The 22,553-nt window shown below is 39.9% G+C and overlaps 1 protein-coding gene across 3 annotated transcripts; it reads right to left on the reverse strand.

The window, feature by feature from the left end:
* Positions 1 to 4,704: 4,704 nt before the first annotated feature.
* On the reverse strand, positions 4,705 to 22,497 carry Ocrl (Oculocerebrorenal syndrome of Lowe). Of its 3 annotated transcripts, none has more exons than XM_089859122.1 (21): positions 22,171 to 22,497; positions 21,918 to 22,098; positions 21,704 to 21,730; positions 21,504 to 21,617; positions 20,427 to 20,663; positions 20,251 to 20,347; positions 20,094 to 20,153; positions 19,920 to 20,018; positions 18,132 to 18,348; positions 17,863 to 17,979; positions 17,539 to 17,717; positions 15,775 to 15,996; positions 14,426 to 14,741; positions 12,405 to 12,459; positions 12,287 to 12,328; positions 11,704 to 11,833; positions 11,431 to 11,536; positions 7,108 to 7,206; positions 6,943 to 7,027; positions 5,874 to 6,113; positions 4,705 to 5,110 (listed from the first exon to the last, which is right to left on the reverse strand). In XM_089859122.1, exons 1-21 carry the CDS (start codon positions 22,231 to 22,233, stop codon positions 4,980 to 4,982), a joined length of 2,817 nt encoding a protein of 938 aa, XP_089715248.1. In that variant the 5' UTR covers positions 22,234 to 22,497; the 3' UTR covers positions 4,705 to 4,979. The 3 variants fall into 3 exon arrangements, with proteins under 3 accessions (XP_089715248.1, XP_089715249.1, XP_089715247.1); XM_089859123.1 differs by having other exon boundaries at positions 11,431 to 11,539; positions 11,707 to 11,833; positions 21,504 to 21,614; positions 22,171 to 22,496; XM_089859121.1 differs by having other exon boundaries at positions 11,431 to 11,539; positions 11,707 to 11,833; positions 22,171 to 22,496.
* Positions 22,498 to 22,553: the final 56 nt, after the last annotated feature.

The raw sequence follows: 22,553 nt of genomic DNA on the forward strand, positions 1-22,553 counted from the left end.
TCATAAGATACGTTCCATAAGTTTGTAACTGGTTACTGAGAGCTTGTCATGAAGTGACGAAGGTGAATGTAATACACCCTTTCGACGAGTCTAAGAGGGAAAGGCGCAGGGGTAAAACTCTGCCTTCCATCTCGCTTTTTTAGCGCCTGCGCTGTAGGCGTTTTGGATCTGAGAGTGCGCAAACACGGCACTGGAGCAACCCCCTTGTATCTCCCGATACTAAGGGTTGCCTACCCCCCTTTTCCCGTCGAAATGGTGTACAGATTCTCGTAAAGTGACACCTGGTGAGCCGCTGTCAAAGGACTAAATAGGAAGATGGACTGCAAAACCTAGTGGTTTCAATTCTCGCTTGTCGTTGTCGAACTAGCTCTGAGTAAGTCTGTATCATTACGAAGTATAGGTTGTGTCATACTTATGGAACATATCTTATAAACTTATGGTAGAATGTTAATCCCGTTCAATCGGTATTTGCTGTTCTTGTTGATATTATCTGCCACATCACAATCTCACCACACCACAATTTATCATCACGCATATTTTGGGGTACAGAGGCTCGCACCTTTGAAACAAATCCTACCTTCTCAGTCTAATCTCGAGACTATTTTTAAAATATCGGAACTTCTTAAAAAAAGTCAAGGGCAATCTGGCTAGGGTAACGCACGCATCAATAGATCTTTTCTGTCTCTAAAATTGACAAAGAAAATGTGCTTGGTTAACGCTCTCCTCGGTAACAACTGAGGTTATTCCTTGGGTTTGACAGTGCCAGCTAAATGATCCAACTAAGAAAAAGAACTTCCTTTGAGGAAGTTATGTTGGCAAACGTTTCTCAATGTTAACTTTAAGGTTCTACCGAAGTTCTTGTACTCGGATATTTTGCCAGTAGTGCAAAACCGATGTATCTTGACATTACCATCAATGCTGGAAGATACTTCACCTTCCACTTACCAGTAAAAACACAAATTGGCACAGAGACTGAATAAACGGAAGGAGTGATGTCGGAGACTTCTCAAAATTGCATAAAAACATAAGTTCGTAAGATATGTTCAGCAAGTTTGTCACTGGTTAGTGAGATCTTGTGACGAAGTAATGAAGGTGAAGAGGCCATAGATTGTCGTAAAGCGACGCCTGGTGAGGCACTGTCAAAGGCTCAGTACAGACTAAATAGGAAGATGGACTGGAAAACCGTGTCGTTCACGCACTAGTTCTCACCAGGTTCACTTTTACACATTAGTATATTTCAAACATAAGTTCATAAGATATGTTCCATAAGTTTGTTACTCAGAGCAAGGCTGAGAGCTTGTCATGAAGTGACCTAGGTGAAACGTCATAGATTCTCGCAAAGCGACGCCTGATGAGACACTGTCAAAGGTTTTCTACAGACTAAATAAGAAGATGGGGACTGCAAAACCGAGTGGTGTCAATTCTCGCTTGTAGATTTCGAACTAGATCTCAGTAAGCCTCTAGCATTACGAAGTATAGGTAGTGTCATACTTATGGAACATATCTTATAAACTTATGACAAAAATTATATGCTGTGAAAAAGGGGAGACGTGATGTCAATAGGCCTAAATGTACTACCAAAGCTGACGACAGTACTTTAATTTAAATTATAAAATATTCATTTCGGCCATTTAAAAGCTACTCGGTTTATAAAACTCTCAAAACCCATTGTTTAAATATTTTTATAAACAAAATATATTTCACAACGTATGTCCGACCTCTCTTTTAATACACTTTGCACTTACGAAGTTAAGTTTGAGCAAAATCGAAAATTTTCGGCGGCGTCAAAGTGTAGGGATTACGATAAGTATTCTTGGAACTTGAAAGAAGTTTCTTGTTGACAAATAAAAACTAGCCAAAATGTCTTGTCGTAAATCTTAAATCTCGCTTAGGGTCTTATCAATACGTCATTATAAACGTGCACCACTGCAGAAGGTAACATACCCTTAAATATCGTTGCAAATAATCTCGAGTTACATTGATAATCCAGAAGCGAATCGCTCATAAAAACGCCCAATTTTTTTTTCCTTACCGAACAAACGATTTATTGTTCCAAATTAAATTGCTTTAATCTGAGTTTTGCCAAACTAATTAAAAGGATAAAGGATGCTGCCTTATGTTTCTCGTCCCGAAAAATAGATTACGCGTGTAATTTTGAGGGACAAACTTAAATTATAGCTAAAATACCCTGGTTCTTAGTAAAAAACGAAATCAAAATCTGTAATAAAACGATCTCCTTTGCGACGAAAGTAAACTTAAGAGGGTGGCAACGATGGAAATTAACCTATTACCTTTACCATGGCCTTCAAGTGGAGCCTTATCGTTCCTCGTGTTTGACTTGCAACCTTATCGAAAATTGGGTAGGCAAACGTTGCACGTTTAATTGGTATATTGAAGGCAAAGTAATTGCTTGGTTTTATGGCTTGCAGGATGGCTAAAATGATATTACCCATTTTATTGTGATGATATCATAAGTGTATTCGTTTTGTTTTATAAGTTTGACACTTCTTACCGATACAGAGTGGTGTAATAGTATCCTCAATTACAAGAAGTAAAACCATGAAGCGATATCTAGTTTATTAGGGAGAAGGTATAAATTCGCCACATTTCTAGCTTTATCTCCAGTCCAAACGTAGGTCCGGAGTTAATCCCCGCCTCTAAATGACAACCAGCATCTCATTGGTTCTTGAAAACTCACGTCTGCGCGACGCGAATGACGAAAACTACGTATTTTCCGACTGAGGAGAGGCGAAATAGCCCAACCTCCTTTTACGTCCCCCCTTGTAATTTGAAAGGGGACTGGCACTATGGCGCGCTAATACTTAGGCATCTTATACCTTCTCCCTAGTAAACTAGATATCGCTTCTTGGTTCAATACACAACGAATTTTTGGGGTTAAAAACTATGTCTTCCATGTTTGGGGTTGGACTATATAGACAGATATCTTTGTAAACGACGCATAATGAGTCGTTGTCAAAGAGTTAATCAAAGAAAAAGTGTCTCATTCTCAAACTAGCTCCAATTAAAGGCAACTAAGGCTTTACTAGAAGTAGCAAACTTAAGAAACACTTAAAATTTATGGTAAAATAGAGGGATGGTTATTGGTCAGTAGGGTAATCCTAAGGGTTAAAGGGTTTCACAAGCTTCTTGCTTGCAAACGCCAATGACAAAGACTGGCGGATTTTACGAGAACTAAAATGTATGCAAACCTTTTACGTACAACTCAGAGTCGTTTTTCGTTTTTAAAAGATCCTTTCCACTAGAGGTCTTCTTCGTCGCACGGAGAGCGGGGCGGAGTGAAAATCCCCATACCTATAACCATAAGTTTATAATGCCTCTAAGTAGAGAAATGGCTGCTACTCCTATGGCAATAGTGTTTGTCTGGCTCCCTTTAATGAAACCCTATACTCTCTCCGTATCATTTATCACCTCAACTTCAATACAAAATTGGTCTGCCTAGCCTAGCGTTTCTTTTATCCCTTTTAGAATGTTTCAGGACTGAAACCGCCTCTATCTCACCAGAGAGAGAGAGAGAGAGGGATTTGGGGTTGCTTAAGTAAAATTCGTTCCCCCCAATGCCTGCCTATACAAAACGTAAAAATCTCCTTTATTCCATTGGATGATTTTTTATCATGTGACCCATTTAGTAATGGTGTCGACCGCTTGGTGGCTGCACCGCGACAGAAATTTCAAAATTTTCTCTCTTAGGATCTGACGCCACAGTAGCCTACGGAAGATGCCCAGTTGTAACCCGTATTTGTGTACTTAGAGGCATGATAAACTTATGCTATAACGCTGCCTCTGTACCCCCACCGAAGTCCTCCCAGCATCCTCAGCGTTTAGGTAGGGTCATACGGTACGAAAACCTAAAGTACGCCCCCTCTGTATTAAAAATAGAAGCTAGTTCTAATACAAATACAATGGCGATACGCGGCAGCACTTAACAATCGCCTACGGAAGATGAAGGCGTGCGCAAGGTACACTGGGAGAGTTTCGGTGCATTCAGAAAGCATGTGATTAGGCGCTGCTCCTGCGCGCGGGGGCATCTACAGCGCCCCCCCTCCTGCCATTCATCCCTATGCCCAAATGGTACCTGCGGAACCGCCGTCAAGGCATACGGGATCGGCCAGCGGGCCCGGCAACGCCCCTTAAGCAGGTGACTGAGGCGGGACACCGTCAGCGGCGAGCCCAGCCAGGAGGTGGTCGGTGACAGGGCTCGGACTAAGGCAGCAGAAGGCTCGAGGGGCCAGGGGATGGCCCTCCGAGCACAGCAGTGCCATACGGTCCAAAAGTGTATCCGCGACCCCCAGAGGGTTGCCAAGAGCTGGGGATGAGCTATAACAACACCTGGGCGGGGGCGAAGCGGCCGAGCAAAACGTTCGCGGAACGGGGCAGGGAAAGGTCCGAACCAAGGGCGAACCCAAGGAACCATCCTAACCGGCACACCGAACTCGGGCCCCCTCCGCCACGACAAGGCCTTTTGCTCTACTCCCAAGGGGGGGCACCCCTGGGAGAGGGAGGGGGAGAGTTTCGGTGCAGCAGGTCGCCCATAATATCATTTCCACTCCATCTTACCTCATTTTGGACGAAAGCCAATAAGTGGCAGACACAATTTTGTGATAAGCCATCAATCCCCAAGAGCTCGAACAACAATTGTTTTTAAAAAGTCGAGTCTTTAATCAACTTATCAAAATTTCTTCTCAATTCAGTCTATTATTTTTATTTATTATTTTCTTGTAAAAGTAGTCCGTTATTAATGATTCTTCTCTAATTTTGCATATTTTAACATTAAAATATTAATCGTATTGTATCGACTTGATTTTCGAGGGGGGTGATATTGAATGTAAGGGGAGTTAGGGTAAAGGTTGTCTATATACATTCACTGGGCAAAAATTTATATTAAATAACTCCTAATAGAATGAAAGTGGATGTAAGGTCGAAGGGTAGGAATAGTTAGTTAGGGATTTCGGAGAATTAAATTAATATTCCTCGTAATCATTGACTAGAAAATGGTAAATGAAAGTGGCTTTCTTCCTTTCAACCACTTGTTGGTTAGTACGCGTACTCTTCGATGGCGGTGATCTCAGCAGAATTCCGCCAAAAATTGTGGCTAAGAAACAAAACGTTTCACAATTTTAGCAAAGTTACAAAAGTAACGAATTAAAATATAGGGGAAGGGGGCGAACGAGTACTTCATTGACCTCACTTAACGACTAACTACTACCCGTGGTTGGCACGCACCTGAAACGACGCCGAGATTACGCGGCGTACGTCGAAAGGGCGCCGAGATTACGCGGCGTACGTCGAAAGGGCGCCGAGATTACGCGGCGTACGTCGAAAGGGCGCCGAGATTACGCGGCGTACGTCGAAACGGCGCCGAGATTACGCTGGGGGGAGGGGGTACGTCGAAACGGCGCCGAGATTACGCGGGGTACGTCGAAACGGCGCCGAGATTACGCGGGGTACGTCGAAACGGCGCCGAGTGATCATTCCTTCGAACTGTATAGACTTATATTCTATAATAATAATAATAATAATAATAATAATAATAATAGGCTTGAATTCACAAAATCTATCCTCAACATTCGACCTAATTTCGAAAACTTGGCTCTGTATTCAACAAAGGAATTTTTTATATATTCTGACGCAAAAAAGAATAATAGGGACTTGGCAGTACTACGTCATGCAACGTCAGGCTACCTTCCACTAGAGCTAAAAACATACCAGGAGGAGGGGCTTATATAGGTTTCATTCTGTAAAAAAAACATACCATAATGGCGCTAGGGGCGGAGTTAAGCCCGAATTGCCAAGTCCCTATTCAAATGAAGTGTACTCGCCCAGATCCCCTAATAAAGATAAAAAATGATTCTCACCCAACATTTTGGGATCAAGTTTGTTATGATTGGAGTGTAACCTTATTTCTCTCAAGAAAATAATGAGATAATGGAACACTTTTCGATGAATATCGGGGATTTCAGCTATAACTTGCCTACTGAGGATGTAATTGTTTGAGCACTCGAGGCATTTATCATGGAAGCTATAGGGGATAATGGGTTCTGCTAATGCCTCGAGAAATAAAAGAAAGGCTTCCGCCACAGAATGCACGCTACCAGCTGAGTTTACGTTGGTTAAGGCTTTTTTAACATTTTCGCGGTGTTAAGTTATACCAGAAGGGGATAATAGAAGAAGGATGACACTCTGTATCCTCTTAATACTTTACTTATGTATAACATGATTCTTCCCAGGCGAGGGACCCCTTTTAGTTTGCTCTTCTACTCATCAAACTAAGTTCAGATGGGCATTGGGTGAATTCTATAACTGTTTGGTATTAAATCCTCAGCAATCAACCCACAAACCTTCATTGTCTTGACGTGGGACAAAAATACACAAGCACATGCATGCGCCTTGGCAAATAGTTAAGCAGCGCTAATAGACCCAAGCAACAATTCTTTTGAATTTTTATAACTGCTCAGACCTCGTCCGCGGGTTTTGAGGCGAGAAAGGGATAATCTGATTGGCTTGATTTTGCCATGCGCAGAACCCGTTTTACCCCAAGAGTCAGACTCTAATCCAATCAGAAAAATAAGAAATTTATTTTCGTCGCTCAACGATAGATGGTACTACAGTCAATTTCGTTAGTCACGTGATCCTATCCTATCCCTTAGATAGAGACGAGACCAAGCCAACTTGTTTATTTGTTGGTTGGGTCTATAGAGTAACTAGTGATGAGGGAACTATTTATCGCGCATGTGATTCGGTTTAGTAACCTTGCTCAAAATGTAAGATGATGTTGGGAAGAATCATGTTACAATTACCCTCCCGCTTTGTGCTGGTACACTTCTCTCGAAGAGACTTGTTATTTACTTCTGGTAATACATAAGGACTTACCATCCTGTTTCGGCTTATAAATTAATACTTTAAAAAACATTTTTGTAAGGATACGAACATGCTCTGGCCATCCGACATCCAATCTATCGCGTATTCTTTGAATTTCGGCCCCTAAACCTGGTTGTTGGAATAAATCCTCCTGTTAAATAGCAATATAAAACACTGTTAATTATTAAACATACATACATACATACGTCAAAGCATCTATAATTTAATTACTTGAGTTAAACCATATTTAAATAAATGGTCAACGAGAATCCATATTTCTTTGGGAATCTCGAATAAAGGTTTCTTAACTTCTTTCAAACTTTTTGTTTCCTACGCAAAGTAACAACACAAGATATTTAAATCCTTTTCAAAGATTATACAGCGTTCATACAATTTTTGGAAAACAAATTTCCCTGAGATTTCCTGATTTTTCCCCATATACTTCCCTGAATTTTCCAGGTTTTTCCCCCTATATGGAGTATCCTATGGAGCAAATGCTAACGAAGGAGGGGGGGGGCAAATATGACTATAATATATTCAAAGGACATCCCCGTATCTCTAGTAGAACCAGAGTTATGAGCCTCCAAAGTATAGTGTAATGTTAATCCTATGGAGGGGGTTGTTTATGAACATTTTTCGTAATTACTCGGCCCCTGTTTGACGCAAATTTCCCTGAATTTAACTAAAAATTATAAATTTCCCTGAGTTTTCTGTCAACTATTTATTTCCCTGATTATTCCAGGTTTTCCCTGTTTTCCAGGTTTGTATGAACCCTGATTAATTTCTATTGCTTTCCCCCATTCCACCCGCTATGCTAAGCTCAAATGAGGAAGATTGTCGGTTGTCCCACAGTCCGAACACCCCCCCCCCTTCAATTTGTTGTCCAATAGGGGGATGTGTCGGCCAAATGGTAGTATTCCCCCTCCACGGATTTTTAAAAGTTTGTACTCATTTCTGATAGTAAATGAGGCGGGGAACACGATGCCGTCAAAATTTTTCACCGCAAATGATTTTTTTTTTTAAAAAAAAGGTAGCACATATTACTTATGGTTGTTTGTATATTTGATATTTGGGACGCATACACTTGTTTAGATTATGTTTGGGATATTTTAGGTTCAGGTTAGGTTAGGTTAGGTTCAGGTTAGGTTAGGTTAGGTTAGGTTTGGTTAGGTTAGGTTTGGTTAGGTTAGGTTTGGTTAGGTTAGGTTAGGTTTGGTTAGGTTAGGTTCAGGTTAGGTTAGGTTTGGTTAGGTTAGGTTCAGGTTAGGTTAGGTTAGGTTAGGTTCAGGTTCAGGTTAGGTTAGGTTCAGGTTAGGTTAGGTTAGCTTAGGTTAGGTTCAGTTTCTATTAGATTTCTCCTTTTCCAAAATATTGCAATTTTCATAAAAAAAAAATTCAAAAAAAAAAATTCAAAATCATTTGCGGTGGAAATTTTTAACGGCATCGTGTTCCTCACCTCATTTACTATCAGAAATGAGTACAAACTTTTAAAAATCCGTGGAGGGGGAATACTACTATTTTACCGATGTGTCCAATAGGGGGACGTGTCCAATTTAGGGTCAGTTTAAAATTTTTGATCATGCAATAAAAAAAATTATATACGCGCTACATTTAAAGATAACATAAACCATAGCCGACTTGTATTAATAAAGGCCTATAGGTAGGAAGCTACCCATGGGGCGGCATACCAATTTTTTAGCGACCGCTAGATGTCGCCTTTAGGGGGAAATTTTGTGGCGGGAACTTCAAAACGAATGAAAATGCCAATAGGAGAATGCTTACTTTATGTATTGAGGTTGGGTTTTTTTTTTGAATAAAGTAAGGCAGTTTTTTTAGAAGTAATACATTCACTTGATAACAATATATTTGTCTTTATCTCATTTAAAGTGCGTTTAGTAAGTATGTTTTCTACTTTTCTATCTCAGTACAATGTAATATTTTCAAAATAAGTGTTTTGATTAGTACCTAACATATGAAGTTTTTTGAATCACTTTACAACTTTGCATATTTTCGGGGTAAGGGTTTTTATTTGTACGTTTTGACTGTTTCTTCAACGTCACTTATATCTTTGGCATAGTTGATCATTAGGAGTTTGACAAGATTATCTAACGTAATATCACATAAATTAATATATACCTATTCCTCCCCCATTTTCAGCGTACCTATTCCTCCCCCATTTTCAGCGTACCTATTCCTCCCCCATTTTCAGCGTACCTATTCCTCCCCCATTTTCAGCGTCCCACCAGACCCAATTGTTTCCGCAGTTAAGGCGCGTATTTCCCTCAGATTTCGTATCCACCCCCATAAAATACGCCAGTAATGTTTTGGTAAATATAGACATATTCACGGGGTTGGCCAATTACATGAACCTCAAATAAAAAATTATAATTACAAATCAAAACTATATTAAATTACAAATTATAAATCATCGTAGGATTCATATCTGATTTTGTTAAAGAACCCTTAATGTTTCTACCTCGTCAAAATACTTTAGGTATTTTAAAGTATGCAATAACGCAATAAGTTACTAAACTTTTTCAATCCTACTGTATATATTCATTTATGTGATATTATGTTAGATAAGCTTGTCAAACCCTAATGATCCCCCGAAAATACGCAAAGTTGTAATGTGATTCAAAAAATTTCATATGTTAGGTACTAATCAAAACACTTATTTTGAAAGTATTACATTGTACTGTGATAGAAAAGTAGAAAAAATACTTTACTAAACGCACTATAAATGAGATAAAGACAACTTTATTGTTATCAAGTAAATGTATTACTTCTAAAACAAACTGCCTTACTTTATTTCAAAAAAAACCCAACCTCAAGGCAAAAAGTAAGCTTTCTCCACTGCTTTCTCATATTGGCATTTTCATTCATTTTGCAGTTCCCGCCACAAAATTTTCCCCCTAAGAACGACATCTAGCGGCAGCAGATCACTACGGCCATTGCCAATATCAGAAAAAAAACCGAGGATCACCTATAGGCCTTTATTAATACAAGTCGGCTATGCATAAACAATCCAATAGATTCAGATTTCATTGAAAAATTGAAATTTCCAGCTCTGAATAATCGCGCCAAATTTCCTGGCACGCGCTTTGTCTAGCGCAATTTAATTAGTGCGAGATGTGATAAATAATGCGGGGCCCGACATAAGAGTATGCCAGAACAAGGGCAAAAATCATTTTGGAATTCTCCGTGTGGTTTCAAATGTGCTAAGGTTGTACAACACCCAACAACGATCTAAGGCTATACAAACTCTTATAAGATACGATTCACAATTTCTTTTAAAACCTGAGCTTTATATTCAATTTCAAAACCACGATTTTTGAACTATCAAAGCTGTCCCTTTTACCAGTCCCCTTTACGATTGCAATATCCCATGGAATCGCGTGCACTGCCTATTCCCGTGCATCACACCCACTAAATAAATAACTAACTGGTTATCAGCCCATAACTCCGTTGGTTATTACATAACCACACGGAGTAAAAAACACGCGAGCGGCATAAGAATATGCCAGAACAAGAGCAAAAATTATTTTGCAATACTCCGTGTGGTTCTAATTTACTAAGGTTGTAACACACCCAACAACGATATAGGTTATACAAACTCTTATAAGATACGTTTCACAATTCCTTTTAAAACCCTAGCTTTATACTGAACTTCAAAACCATTCTCGCACCACGATTATTGAACTATCAAAGCTGCCACTTTCACCAATCCCCTTTACGATTGCAATATCCATGGAATCGCGTGCACTGCCTATTCCCGTGCATCACACCCACTAAATAACAAACTAAATAACTGGTAATCAGCCCATAACTCCGTTGGTAATTACATAACCACACTGAGTAAAAACACGCGAGCGACATAAGAATATGCCAGAAAACGTTTTTATCTGGTAAGCCTGGACTGCCTATTCCCGTGCATCACACCCACTAAATAACTAACTGGTAATCAGCCCATAACTCAGTTGGTAATTACATAACCACACGGAGTAAAAAACACGCGAGCGCCATAAGAGTATGCCAGAAAACGTTTTTATCTGGTAACTGACTGGTTGAAGGATAAACTTTAATTCACAATGAAATCTGAAATTAAACATCCACCTGCAAGCCCAGGTGTCATTCCTTACCCCCTAATGAATCGCATATAGAGTAATGGTAGTTTCACCTACGCAAACGTCATCACCTATCTCTTAGCTCAGTATCACACCCCCTACCAAACGCGTAGGTTTCTCCTCTAACAAAAACGAGCTCAGTGGGTGTTATACACAATCTATTAACCTATCTACCACCATTAGTCTACAGACTATATAATGGACACACATTAAATAAATACTCTAAACCTTCATCTTGCAAATGAAACCATGAATTCATTTACTAACTAAATGAATTCATGATGAAACTAAATAACTTCTCAATGTCATTCAAAGACTGACAAATGTTTCAAAAACCGGTCACCCGCTAAACAAAGTGGTCAGAAACAAAAACTATCATCCTTTGCTATCCTACCAATCCCTTTAAGATAAGACAACACAAAATACAAACCAATTCAACGAGTTTTCCAATGGGTACATCTCTTATTGGTCCTGGCATTTGTACTAGAGCTTCTAAGGAGGATCCGAAGCAGCTTGGAATGTAGTTACCCGTTACCGTAATGTACACGTAAACGTTAAGAAAAAAATTTCACAAAAACAAGATGGTTAAATAATAGATAGATAAAGAAAGAATAAACAAAAAGAAATATAAATCACACAAAGAAAAGCATTCTTGGCAAAAACCTGGCAAAATTTAAAGTAAAAAGAAAAGTAAAAAAAAAAGGATATAAAAATATCTTTTCCCCCTTCGAGATGAAGTACAAGAATGTCGTAGATTCGATCTTTAACCGTGTTCAATTTCCACGCAGTTCTCTTATCCACGTAAACTTTTAATTCTATGTCGCATTTTTCTCCTGCGAAGATTTTCCGGAGACGAGAGAAACAGGGATTTGAAATAAAAAAGAACTTTTTGATATCTATTCTGGGACTAACCTAACCCAAGAAGTGATATACAGTTTACTAGGGAGAAGGTGTAAGATGCCTGAGTATTCGCGCACCATAGTCCCAGTCCCCCTTTCAAAATACAAGGGGGGGGGGCGTAAAAGGAGGCCGGGCTATTTCGCTACACTCTCCTCAGTCGGAAAATATGACTGTAATTTTCGTCATTCGCGTCGCGCTGACGTGAGTTTTCAAGAACCAATGAGATGATTGCTGGTTGTAATTTAGAGGCGGCAGGGATTAACTCCGGAACTACTATACGTTTGGACTGGAGATAAAGCTAGCTAGAAATGTGGAGGCGAATTTATACCTTCTCCCTAATAAATTAGATATCACTTCTTGCCTAACCCTAATAATTTTTCTTTTACCTGGCATGATAAACGAAACATAGGGCTTGATATTCAGCCAATCTTTAAATTAGAGACCATTTATTTTTTATAAAAAATTATTTTAAAATAGGTTACGAAATGGTGTTATAATAGATACCTTTGCAATAACGGGTATCATTTAGTTTCTTTATGAACTCAAATTGAACTGGAACCTATTTTTAATTTAAAAATTCAATGTAAGGGAATAGAATAGATCCTCATTGTTGGTCTTTCATGCTAATCGCAAGTTCAAATTTACGCCACTAGGGTGTTTGGTTTTTCATAAAGGGGGGGGGTCACTGGTCAACTGTAGGATAACTTTTGAGAAAACATGGGGGAGGGGTCACTGGTCAACTGTAGGATAACTTTTGAGAAAACAAGGGGGGAGGGGTCACTGGTCAACTGTAGGATAACTTTTGGGAAAACATGGGGGAGGGGTCACTGGTCAACTGTAGGATAACTTTTGGGAAAACATGGGGGAGCGGTCACTGGATACTTGTCAGAGTCAGACAGTGTTTTTCTTTTTTTATTATTAATCATTGATATCCTTTTAAGGTGGAATTTATAAACGTACAGGCAAAGGCAGGGTTTGCGCGCACAACGCTTGCCTTTGCCTTTTCTAACCTTTATAACATTTAATGTTATTTATTTTTTCTAGTCTTATTACGGTTCAGATTACAAGGCGTGTTCACTAGTCAAATGTCCAGTAAAAAATTTGCTTATTTTCCTTCCATGACCATGTTAACTTTCTATAGGGGTTCAAACAGAAAAGAGAAAGTAGCGCCAGTAACACCATTTCATGAATAAAATCAAAAAAGAAGTATCCAAATCCAAAATGACTTGGCACCATGGCCCACAGCCGCACGTGTCAATACACCAACCCTCTCGAAAGAAAACAAGGGCAAAAATCATTTTGCCTTACTCCGTGTGGTTTTCAAATGTGCTAAGGTTGTACAGCACCCTACAACGATATAAGGCGCTACAGTGTCGAACACACACTATAAAATTACGAAGAGTCCGACATAAACTTGAGAAATACCCGCCCAATTCAATACTTGAGGGATACAGTGACCACGACACTATAAGGTGCCATTTCTAGTTTAGCATACTTTTTTCTCTTTCCGTAGTAAATCGTAGAAAATCAACACAATCAAAAATAAACCCTTGAAGTAACAAATTTCACAATTTCGTTTGCTAAAAAACTAAATACATCAACGTACTGGTCTATTGAAGGTGTTCCCGATGTCTATGGTATTTCAAAATAAACCTCACCACGTCTAGTCTCCCAGTGAGGGAAGGCTTTCATACGAAAACTGGTTCCGAGGTCCTAAAACGCGCGGGTCAGGGACAATATAGAGTAATTTCTTTCCCATATACGGCAACGTCATAACCCTCTATCTCTTACCTTAGTGATATCCCCCCTCCCCTTCCCTTCCGGGGGCAAATAGTATTCTCTAGTACAAAGTTGCCCCTAACGTAGGGGATACACAGTTCACTCCCCCTCTCAACCGAAATTACTCTATATACTCATACGGGACTAGAAAACAATGCGAAATGATTCATTTCAAGGACGAGTTTAAAAATGATTCTACACTTCTACAAACTCTTATAAGATACGTTTCACAATTCCTTTTAGAACCCGAGCTTTATACTGAACTTCAAAACCGTCCTCGCGCCAAGATTTTTGAACTATCAAAGCTGTCTGTCACTTTTACCAGTCCCCTTTACGATTACAATATCCATGGAATCGTGTGCACTGCCTTTTCGCATACGGTGCATCGCACCCACTAACTAACAAACTAACTAACTGTGCATCAGCGCATAACTCCGTTGGTTATTACATAAATACAAGGAGTAATAAAACGGGCGCAAATTAATTACCAGACCGAATTAAATGAATCAAATCACAAAAACTTTAAGTGAATTGAATCGTTATAAAATCGTGTGCACTGCCTTTTCGCGTGCATCACACCCACTAACTAACAAACTAACTGCGCACCAGCGCATAACTCCGTTGGTTATTACATAAATACAAGGAGTAATAAAACGGGCGCAAATTAATTACCAGACCGAATTAAATGAATCAAATCAAAAAAACTTTAAGTGAATTGAATCGTTATAAAAAGAAATCAAGTTTACCTGTCCTATATTGGCGATGGTAAGGTAACGAACTTGAGATTCAATGAATCTGACATCTTCAAAATGAACTTCGGTTTTATCCACAGCAACTTGTGGTAAAAACTCATTTTCCAACTTATCCAGCTTCTTCATGACTTCCTCGTAAATTTTGCGGTACTTGACTTCATCTACCACTTTAACACCCGATTGGAAAACAGCGCTGACGGGTTTATGATCGCTGATCAGCATGGAAGGATGGCAACGATAACTCAGTTGCGAAATGTGCTTTCCTCTCCACAAACACCGGTCGCACCAAGCTGGAGGACGACTCTTTTCACTTTAAGAGACAAACACATTAAAATAATTAGGCTTAGAGAGTAAAATAATTAGCATAAGCGACCAGGGTTCATACAATTTTTGAAAAACAAATTTCCCTGAGATTTCCTGGTTTTTCCCCATATACTTCCCTGAATTTTCCAAGTTTTTCCCGTATATGGAGTATCCTATAGAGCAAATGTTAACGAAGGAGGAGGGGTAAATACGACTATTACATAATCAAAGGACATCCCCGTATCTCTAGTAGAACCAGAGTTATGTGCCTCCAAAATGTAGTGTAACGTTAATCCTATGAAGGGGATGTTCACGAACATTTTGCTTAATTACTCGGTCCCTGTTTGTCGTAGCCGTACGTTTTTAGTATGGTTAGATGGGGGATAAATAGGACTATAACATACTCAAAGGACATCCCCGTATCTCTAGTAGAACCAGAGTTATGAGCCTCCAAAGATTAGTGTAATGTTAATCCTATGGAGGGGATGTTCACGAACATTTTGCTTAATTACTCGGCCCCTGTTTGTCGTAGCCGTACGTTTTTAGTATGGTTGGATGGGGGATAAATAGGACTATAACATACTAAAAGGACATCCCCGTATCTCTAATATAACCAGAGTTACGAAGCTCCAAAGATTAGTGTAATGTTAATCCTATGGAGGGAGTGTTTATGAACATTTTGCTTAATTACTCGGCCCCTGTTTGTCGCAGCCGTACGTTTTTAGTATGGTTAGATGGGGGATAAAGAGGACTATAACATAATCAAAGGGCATCCCCGTATCTCTAGTAGAACCAGAGTTACGAGCCTCCAAAGTGTAGTGTAACGTTAATCCTATGGAGGGGATGTTCACGAACATTACTCGGCCCCTGTTTGACGCAAATTTCCCTGATTTCCCTGAATTTTACTAAAACTTATGAATTTCCCTGAGGTTTTTGTCAACTATTTATTTCCCTGATTTTTCCAGGTTTTCCCTGTTTTCCAGGTTTGTATGAACCCTGGTGACGGAATAAAATATAGGCTTAGAGAAGTTTTATGGTACCTTGAATCCCAGTCATTAGTTCCAGGATCGTATTTATAAGTGGGTACAAAATGAATGGAACCTTCGGTAAAACCGACGAAGATTTTCTTTAAGCCGTGTTGCATCTTAAGTTGATCATGTTCGAGGAGCATGGCGTAGCACTGCTTTTCAATCAAAGCCTTAACCCTTTCCAAATCGAGATCCATGATCCTATAGTTCATATCTCCAAACCAATATATTTGTCTAATAAAGAGATATCAATTGCCAATATGTTAATGCGTTTCGATTGGATTTAATTTTAGTAATTAGACCTGGTTTAATTCAACAAGTCATTAAAATCACTTCGTATAGTTCTTATAAGTAAGCGCTTACTCAAAGAATTACATATAAATATTATACCGTAACAATACCGCCTTCCGTGGTTAATGTAAGGATACGTGGTCGAGTTAGAAATGTCAGCGTTTCTTCTGGGACATACCACCTGATAAGAGCGAACTACGACAGGGAAAACTGCGAACTACGACAGGGAAAACTGCGAACTACGACAGGGAAAATCGGCGACGTGACGCGAGGAAAATCGACGACGACGTGCGGCGGGAAAATCGACGACGACGTGCGGCGGGAAAATCGACGACGACGTGCGGCGGGAAAAAGGGGGACGACGTGCGGCGGGGAAAAGGGGGACGACGTGCGGCGGGGAAAAGGGGGACGACGTGCGGCGGGGAAAAGGGGGACGACGTGCGGCGGGGAAAAGGGGGACGACGTGCGGCGGGGAAAAGGGGGACGACGTGCGGCGGGGAGAAGGGGGACGACGTGCGGCGGGGAAAAGGGGGACGACGTGCGGCGGGGAAAAGGGGGACGACGTGCGGCGGGGAAAAGGGGGACGACGTGCGGCGGGGAAAAGGGGGACGACGTGCGGCGGGGAAAAGGGGGACGACGTGCGGCGGGGAAAAGGGGGACGACGTGCGGCGGGGAAAAGGGGGACGACGTGCGGCGGGGAAAAGGGGGACGACGTGCGGCGGGGAAAAGGGTGACGACGTGCGGCGGGGAAAAGGGTGACGACGTGCGGCGGGGAAAAGGGGGCGACGTGCGGCGGGGAAAAGGGAGGCGACGTGCGGCGGGGAAAAGGGAGGCGACGTACGGCGGGGAAAAGGGAGACGACGTGCGGCGGGGAAAAGGGAGACGACGTGCGGCGGGGAAAAGGGAGACGACGTGCGGCGGGGAAAAGGGAGACGACGTGCGGCGGGGAAAAGGGAGACGACGTGCGGCGGGGAAAAGGGAGACGACGTGCGGCGGGGAAAAGGGGGCGACGTGCGGCGGGAAAAGGGGGCGACGTGCGGCGGGAAAAGGGGGCGACGTGCGGCGGGAAAAGGGGGAGACGTGCGGCGGGAAAAGGGGGAGACGTGCGGCGGGAAAAGGGGGAGACGTGCGGCGGGAAAAGGGGGAGACGTGCGGCGGGAAAAGGGGGAGACGTGCGGCGGGAAAAGGGGGAGACGTGCGGCGGAAAAGGGGGAGACGTGCGGTGGAAAAGGGGACGACGCAAGCCGTGATTTGCGAGATGTACTAGGTGAAAAGCGCAACATACAACAAGAAAATCGCGACGCACGACAAGAAAAGCGCGACATACTACAAAAAGGCGCGTCGTACCTCAAGTAAAGCGCGCCAAACTATAAGAAAACTAACTGATCCACCAATATCAATATTTGACAAATTTAAATTCCCTTAAAAGTTAAAACCTAAGATTTTTTGCACAATTCAAGAGAATGTGAATAACTTTGTACTTACTCGTGATCTTTAATTGTTTTTGGCGGTTTAAATTGAGAGAAAGTCATCCGTGAGCAGATATCATTATAATCTTGATTCCTCCTTTCAAATTCTTCAATATGAGCAGCCAAATGGCAATTTACAAAACACATAGATGTGTTATGGAGATCGAGACGAATGGCAACGCCTCCTTTGTTACCCTATCAAATGAAAATAAAAGGTCGAAAAAAAAAAAAAAAAAGAATAATTAAATAATATCAATTAAAACAAATACAAAATAAAAATAAAACATTGTAAAAATAAATATCAATTAAAACATATTAAATTAAAAACAGTTAAATTTACCATTTTTCCCATTATTCCTGTTCCCACAGTTTCCGCAGCGACATTTTGTACAAAATGATAATGTTCCAGTTTGACAAAAACTACTAACATCATTCCAATTAGTCGAACTAATTTCACCTAAAAATAAACAATTAAAATAAATATTTAATTAGTAAATTAGAAATAAACCTAAAGGGAGAACTCAGAATATGAATTTTTTAATTTTTTTTTCCCGCTAAGAAATTATTAGAATTCAGTTTTTGAAAGGTTTAAATATTAATTTTATTTACCTTTTGATACCTGGCCTTCGGGTGCAAACCATTAATAACAGCGCAAAGCCACTCCCCCTCTTTAGCCGTGTCATTGAATATGTAAACTTCCGTACTGAGATCTAGCTCTTGAAAGCCAATTGCATAAACATCGGGAGGTTCCGAATCACTGGCTAACCAATCAGCCAATGAAACTGTCGGAGATTTTCCATTTACATTCCAAGTTCCAGTAAATATTCTATCAATAATTTATTATAATCCATTAAATTATTGTCATCATAAGCCTATAATACTCTATATAAGCAATATTCAGCATGAATATGCATCCTTTTAAAAAGGGGCGTCTACTGGCGCCATCTCTTGGTGGCGGATTTGCTTTGCAAATAAAGCACGGACTACTATGATCCCAACCAATAACCTGTTTTGATCAAGGCAGCAAAATCACAGAAGCCATGCCTCTATTTTGTTTGCTATTTAAGAAAAACCTTTAAAGAGGCGAGTCCCCTGGCGCCATCTCTTGGTGGCGCACTTGCTTGAAAAATAAACCAAAGACTACAGTGATCTCAACCTCGACCCAAAGCCTGTCTCAATGAAGGAAGGAAACTCACAATAGGTTATACATCTATTTTGTTCCAATTGGCCATATGTCTAATCAGCGCCACTAGCGGATGGTCTGAGAACTACTCCCATAGAGACTAGGTATATTTAAGAGGGTTTGCAGAATTTCCGCCAGGTGGCTCGAATGCCGCGCCATCTGACGGAAATTCTGCAAACCCGCTTAAATATACCTAGACTCTATGGGAGTAGTTTTCAGACCATCCGCTAGTGGCGCTGATTAGACATATGGCCAATTATAAGAAAAACCTTTAAAGAGGGGCGTCCATTGGCGCCATCTCTCGGTGGCAGTTTGCTATATAACTATAAACTATGGGCTACTGTGATCCCTACCAATAACCCGTCTCAATCAAGGAAGGAAGGAAAATCACAGTCGGTCATGCCTCTTAATTTGTTCTGATTTAAGAAAAACCTTTAAAGAGGTTTGTCCTCTGGCGCCATCCCTTGGCGGCGGAGTTGCTTATTATTAAACTAGTCTCTAGAACCAATGCCCCTTACCCTATATATTTAAGTTAGAATTATTAAAGTAGTCCTTGGGAACAGTGAGGCTCGGGGTTTGAAATTAACAAACTAATTTTTCACTTTAAACACAGATGGCGCTACAGTCCATTCAATACTATAGGCCCTTATGGCATTCCCATACTTATGGAGAGTATTATAGGGTTACGTAGGACGTCACTTAACAAGTAAACAACAATATTATACCTGAATAGCTCAGGGTTTGAAATTAACAAACTAATTTTTCACTTTAAACAAAGATGGCGCTACAGTATCTTCCCTAAAGGCTATTATGGCATTCCCATACTTATGGAGAGTATTATAGGGTTACGTAGGACGTCACTTAACAAGTAAACAACAATATTATACCTGAATAGCTCAGGGTTTGAAATTAACAAACTAATTTTTCACTTTAAACAAAGATGGCGCTACAGTATCTTCCCTAAAGGCTATTATGGCATTCCCATACTTATGGAGAGTATTATAGGGGTATGTAGGACGTCACTTAACAAGTAAACATCCATATTATACCTGAATAGCTCAGGGTTTGAAATTAACAAACGAATTTTTCACCTTAAACAAAGATGGCGCTACAGTCTATTCAATACTATAGGCCCTTATGGCATTCCCATACTTATGGAGAGTATTATAGGGCTACGTAGGACGTCACTTAACAAGTAAACAACCATATTATACCTGAATAATCTGATGTTGGTGTAATCTTCCTCTCTCATAACCATCTGTAATTTAACAACAGATTCTCTGGCAGCTAGCGGTGTTGCTCCAACGGCAATACTAAAACATTTTCAATAAATAAATAAATAAACAACAACAAATCAATCAAACTCCCCATTATAATTTCTTTAGTACCTATGTCGAGGAATGTTTCCAAAACCATCAGGTGAATCAATATCCATTGCATTTTTCATACTAAACGAGTAAAAAGTAAACAAGAGTATTTTATTTTTTTAAAATTGAGTAAGACTAAGGAACCATCAAATTTATAATAACTTAATAAGACACCAACTTTTTGTCGTAAAACGGTTCAGAAGATTGCGTCATCTCTTTGCTAAAATGGTTGAATTTTTCATCAGGTAAAACGTCAGCAAAATTGTCATCAAAACCTACAGAAGAAATTATGTAATTTACTAATTTCTTAATTAATTTTTATTCAATTGCTATAAAAGGATTAAAATTTGATACCTAAAACATTTGAGTTTCCTTCTTCGCTACGTGGCAGCTCTGGTTCATTCTTATTTGCTTCGGTATTTTGTAGGAATTCGACAATAGGTGTAATTCCACCTCCATTTCCTCCCGATATATTTAATGAAGTTGTTTCATTACTTAACAAGAGAGCATCGAGACTCGGAGACAAACAATCCGGGTTTGTACTTCTATAAGCTTTAAGCCACGAAAACCCCGAGCTAATTTTTTCACCAGCTGTATAAACATAACTATTTAGTTCAGTCTAAAAAGTACATCAATTCAGGGTTCATACAACTTTTGGAAAACAAATTTGAAATTTCCCTGAGATTTCCAGGTTTTTTCCCCATATACTTCCCCGAGTTTTCCAGGTTTTTCACGTATATGGAGTATCCTATGGAGCAAATGTTAACGAAGGAGGGGGGGGGGCAAATAGGACTATAACATACTCAGAGGATATCGCTGTATCTCTAGTAGAACCAGAGTTATGAGCCTCCAAAGATTAGTGTAATGTTAATCCTATGGAGGGGATGTTCACGAACATTTTGCTTAATTACTCGGCCCCTGTTTGTCGTAGCCGTACGTTTTTAGTATGGTTAGATGGGGGATAAATAGGACTATAATATACTCAAAGGACATCCCCGTATCTCTAGTAGAACCAGAGTTATGTGCCTCCAAAGTGTAGTGTAACGTTAATCCTATGGAGGGTGTGTTTATGAACATTTTGCTTAATTACTCGGCCAATGTTTGTCGTAGCCGTACGTTTTTAGTATGGTTAGATGGGTGATAAAGAGGACTATAACATACTCAAAGGACATCTCCATATCTCTAGTAGAACCAGAGTTATGAGCCTCCAAAGATTAGTGTAATGTTAATCCTATGAAGGGTATGTTTGTGAACATTTTGCTTAATTAATCGGCCCCTGTTTGATGCAAATTTCCCTGATTTCCCTGAATTTTACTAAAAATTTTAAATTTCCCTGAGTTTTCCCTGAGGTTTTTGTCAACTATTTATTTCCCTGATTTTTCCAGGTTTTCCCTGTTTTCCAGGTTTATATGAACCCTGTGACAAATTTACCTTCACTGGCTCTGGATACCTCTGAAACAAATGCATTTGTTCTAGGGCTGAATGGTAACTCAAACAGAAGCTTGATTTTTTGAGACGTTACTTTAACATAAACGTCCGCTCCTGCTGAGATAGACAAAGTAAACTAAATATCGCAAACTTATTATAACATTTCCTACAATATTTATTACACAAAGCAAATATAAACATACCAGCTCCAAGGTCAATACCAGATGTATCTAAAAATGAAATTAGTTACAGGGGTGGAATTAATTAGGTTACTGTGTTTTAATAATGTAAGTCTTATTATTTAGGTATGAAACAAGCGGACAAACATTAAATTTTTAAATTAAACGATCCAACATTCGTTAGAGAGTTAAGTTCTTAAAAGTCACGGGCATGCTTAGGATTTAGATTGGAACTTACCAATCTCACATTTGAACTCGTCATTGACAGGAAAGGCTGTCTCAATGATTAAATCGCCAGGAGATGTTACTTTAGGCTTATTGGACATGAAAATCAAGAAGCCATGTTCACCACTTCTTTCTACGAGAGCCAATATGCGGCTCATTTTGACCCAATCTTGTACGAGTCCCGCCTCTATATACTAGTTGTAATAATAAGTTATGGAAATACTACTATTTTACTCACTGGGAATGTTTTGGTTTCAAAAGGATACAATAACACATCTATCACCCGGTGATAAACTGCCTTGCACAGCAGATAAAATTTCGTGATCCATGTTCAAAGTTTTTTAAACTTTTTCTCTTGAGTCTACTGTCTACTCAAAATTTCACGATTTAAGCCTAGGCTTACGCTTCAAAAGCTTTTTGATCAGCCGATCCGTTCAATGGACGACATAATTAATTGACATTTATTATAGGTTTCATAATATTAACAATTTTTTTAAACATATATGGCTTCAACTAAAATTTAAGACTTTAATCTTTCTTACAGAGATAAGAAAAAGATCGACACCGCCAAACTTCCGTAATCTTAAGGAAACGAAAACCTCTCACATTTATTGACGTGCGATCTAAACCAATCAGCTTCTTTCCCGCC

The sequence above is a fragment of the Phalangium opilio genome, unplaced genomic scaffold, assembly GCF_054372755.1.
Source record: "Phalangium opilio isolate 3A_F unplaced genomic scaffold, DU_Popi_V2 ptg000329l_1, whole genome shotgun sequence".
In the NCBI taxonomy this organism is placed as follows: Eukaryota; Metazoa; Arthropoda; class Arachnida; order Opiliones; family Phalangiidae; genus Phalangium; species Phalangium opilio.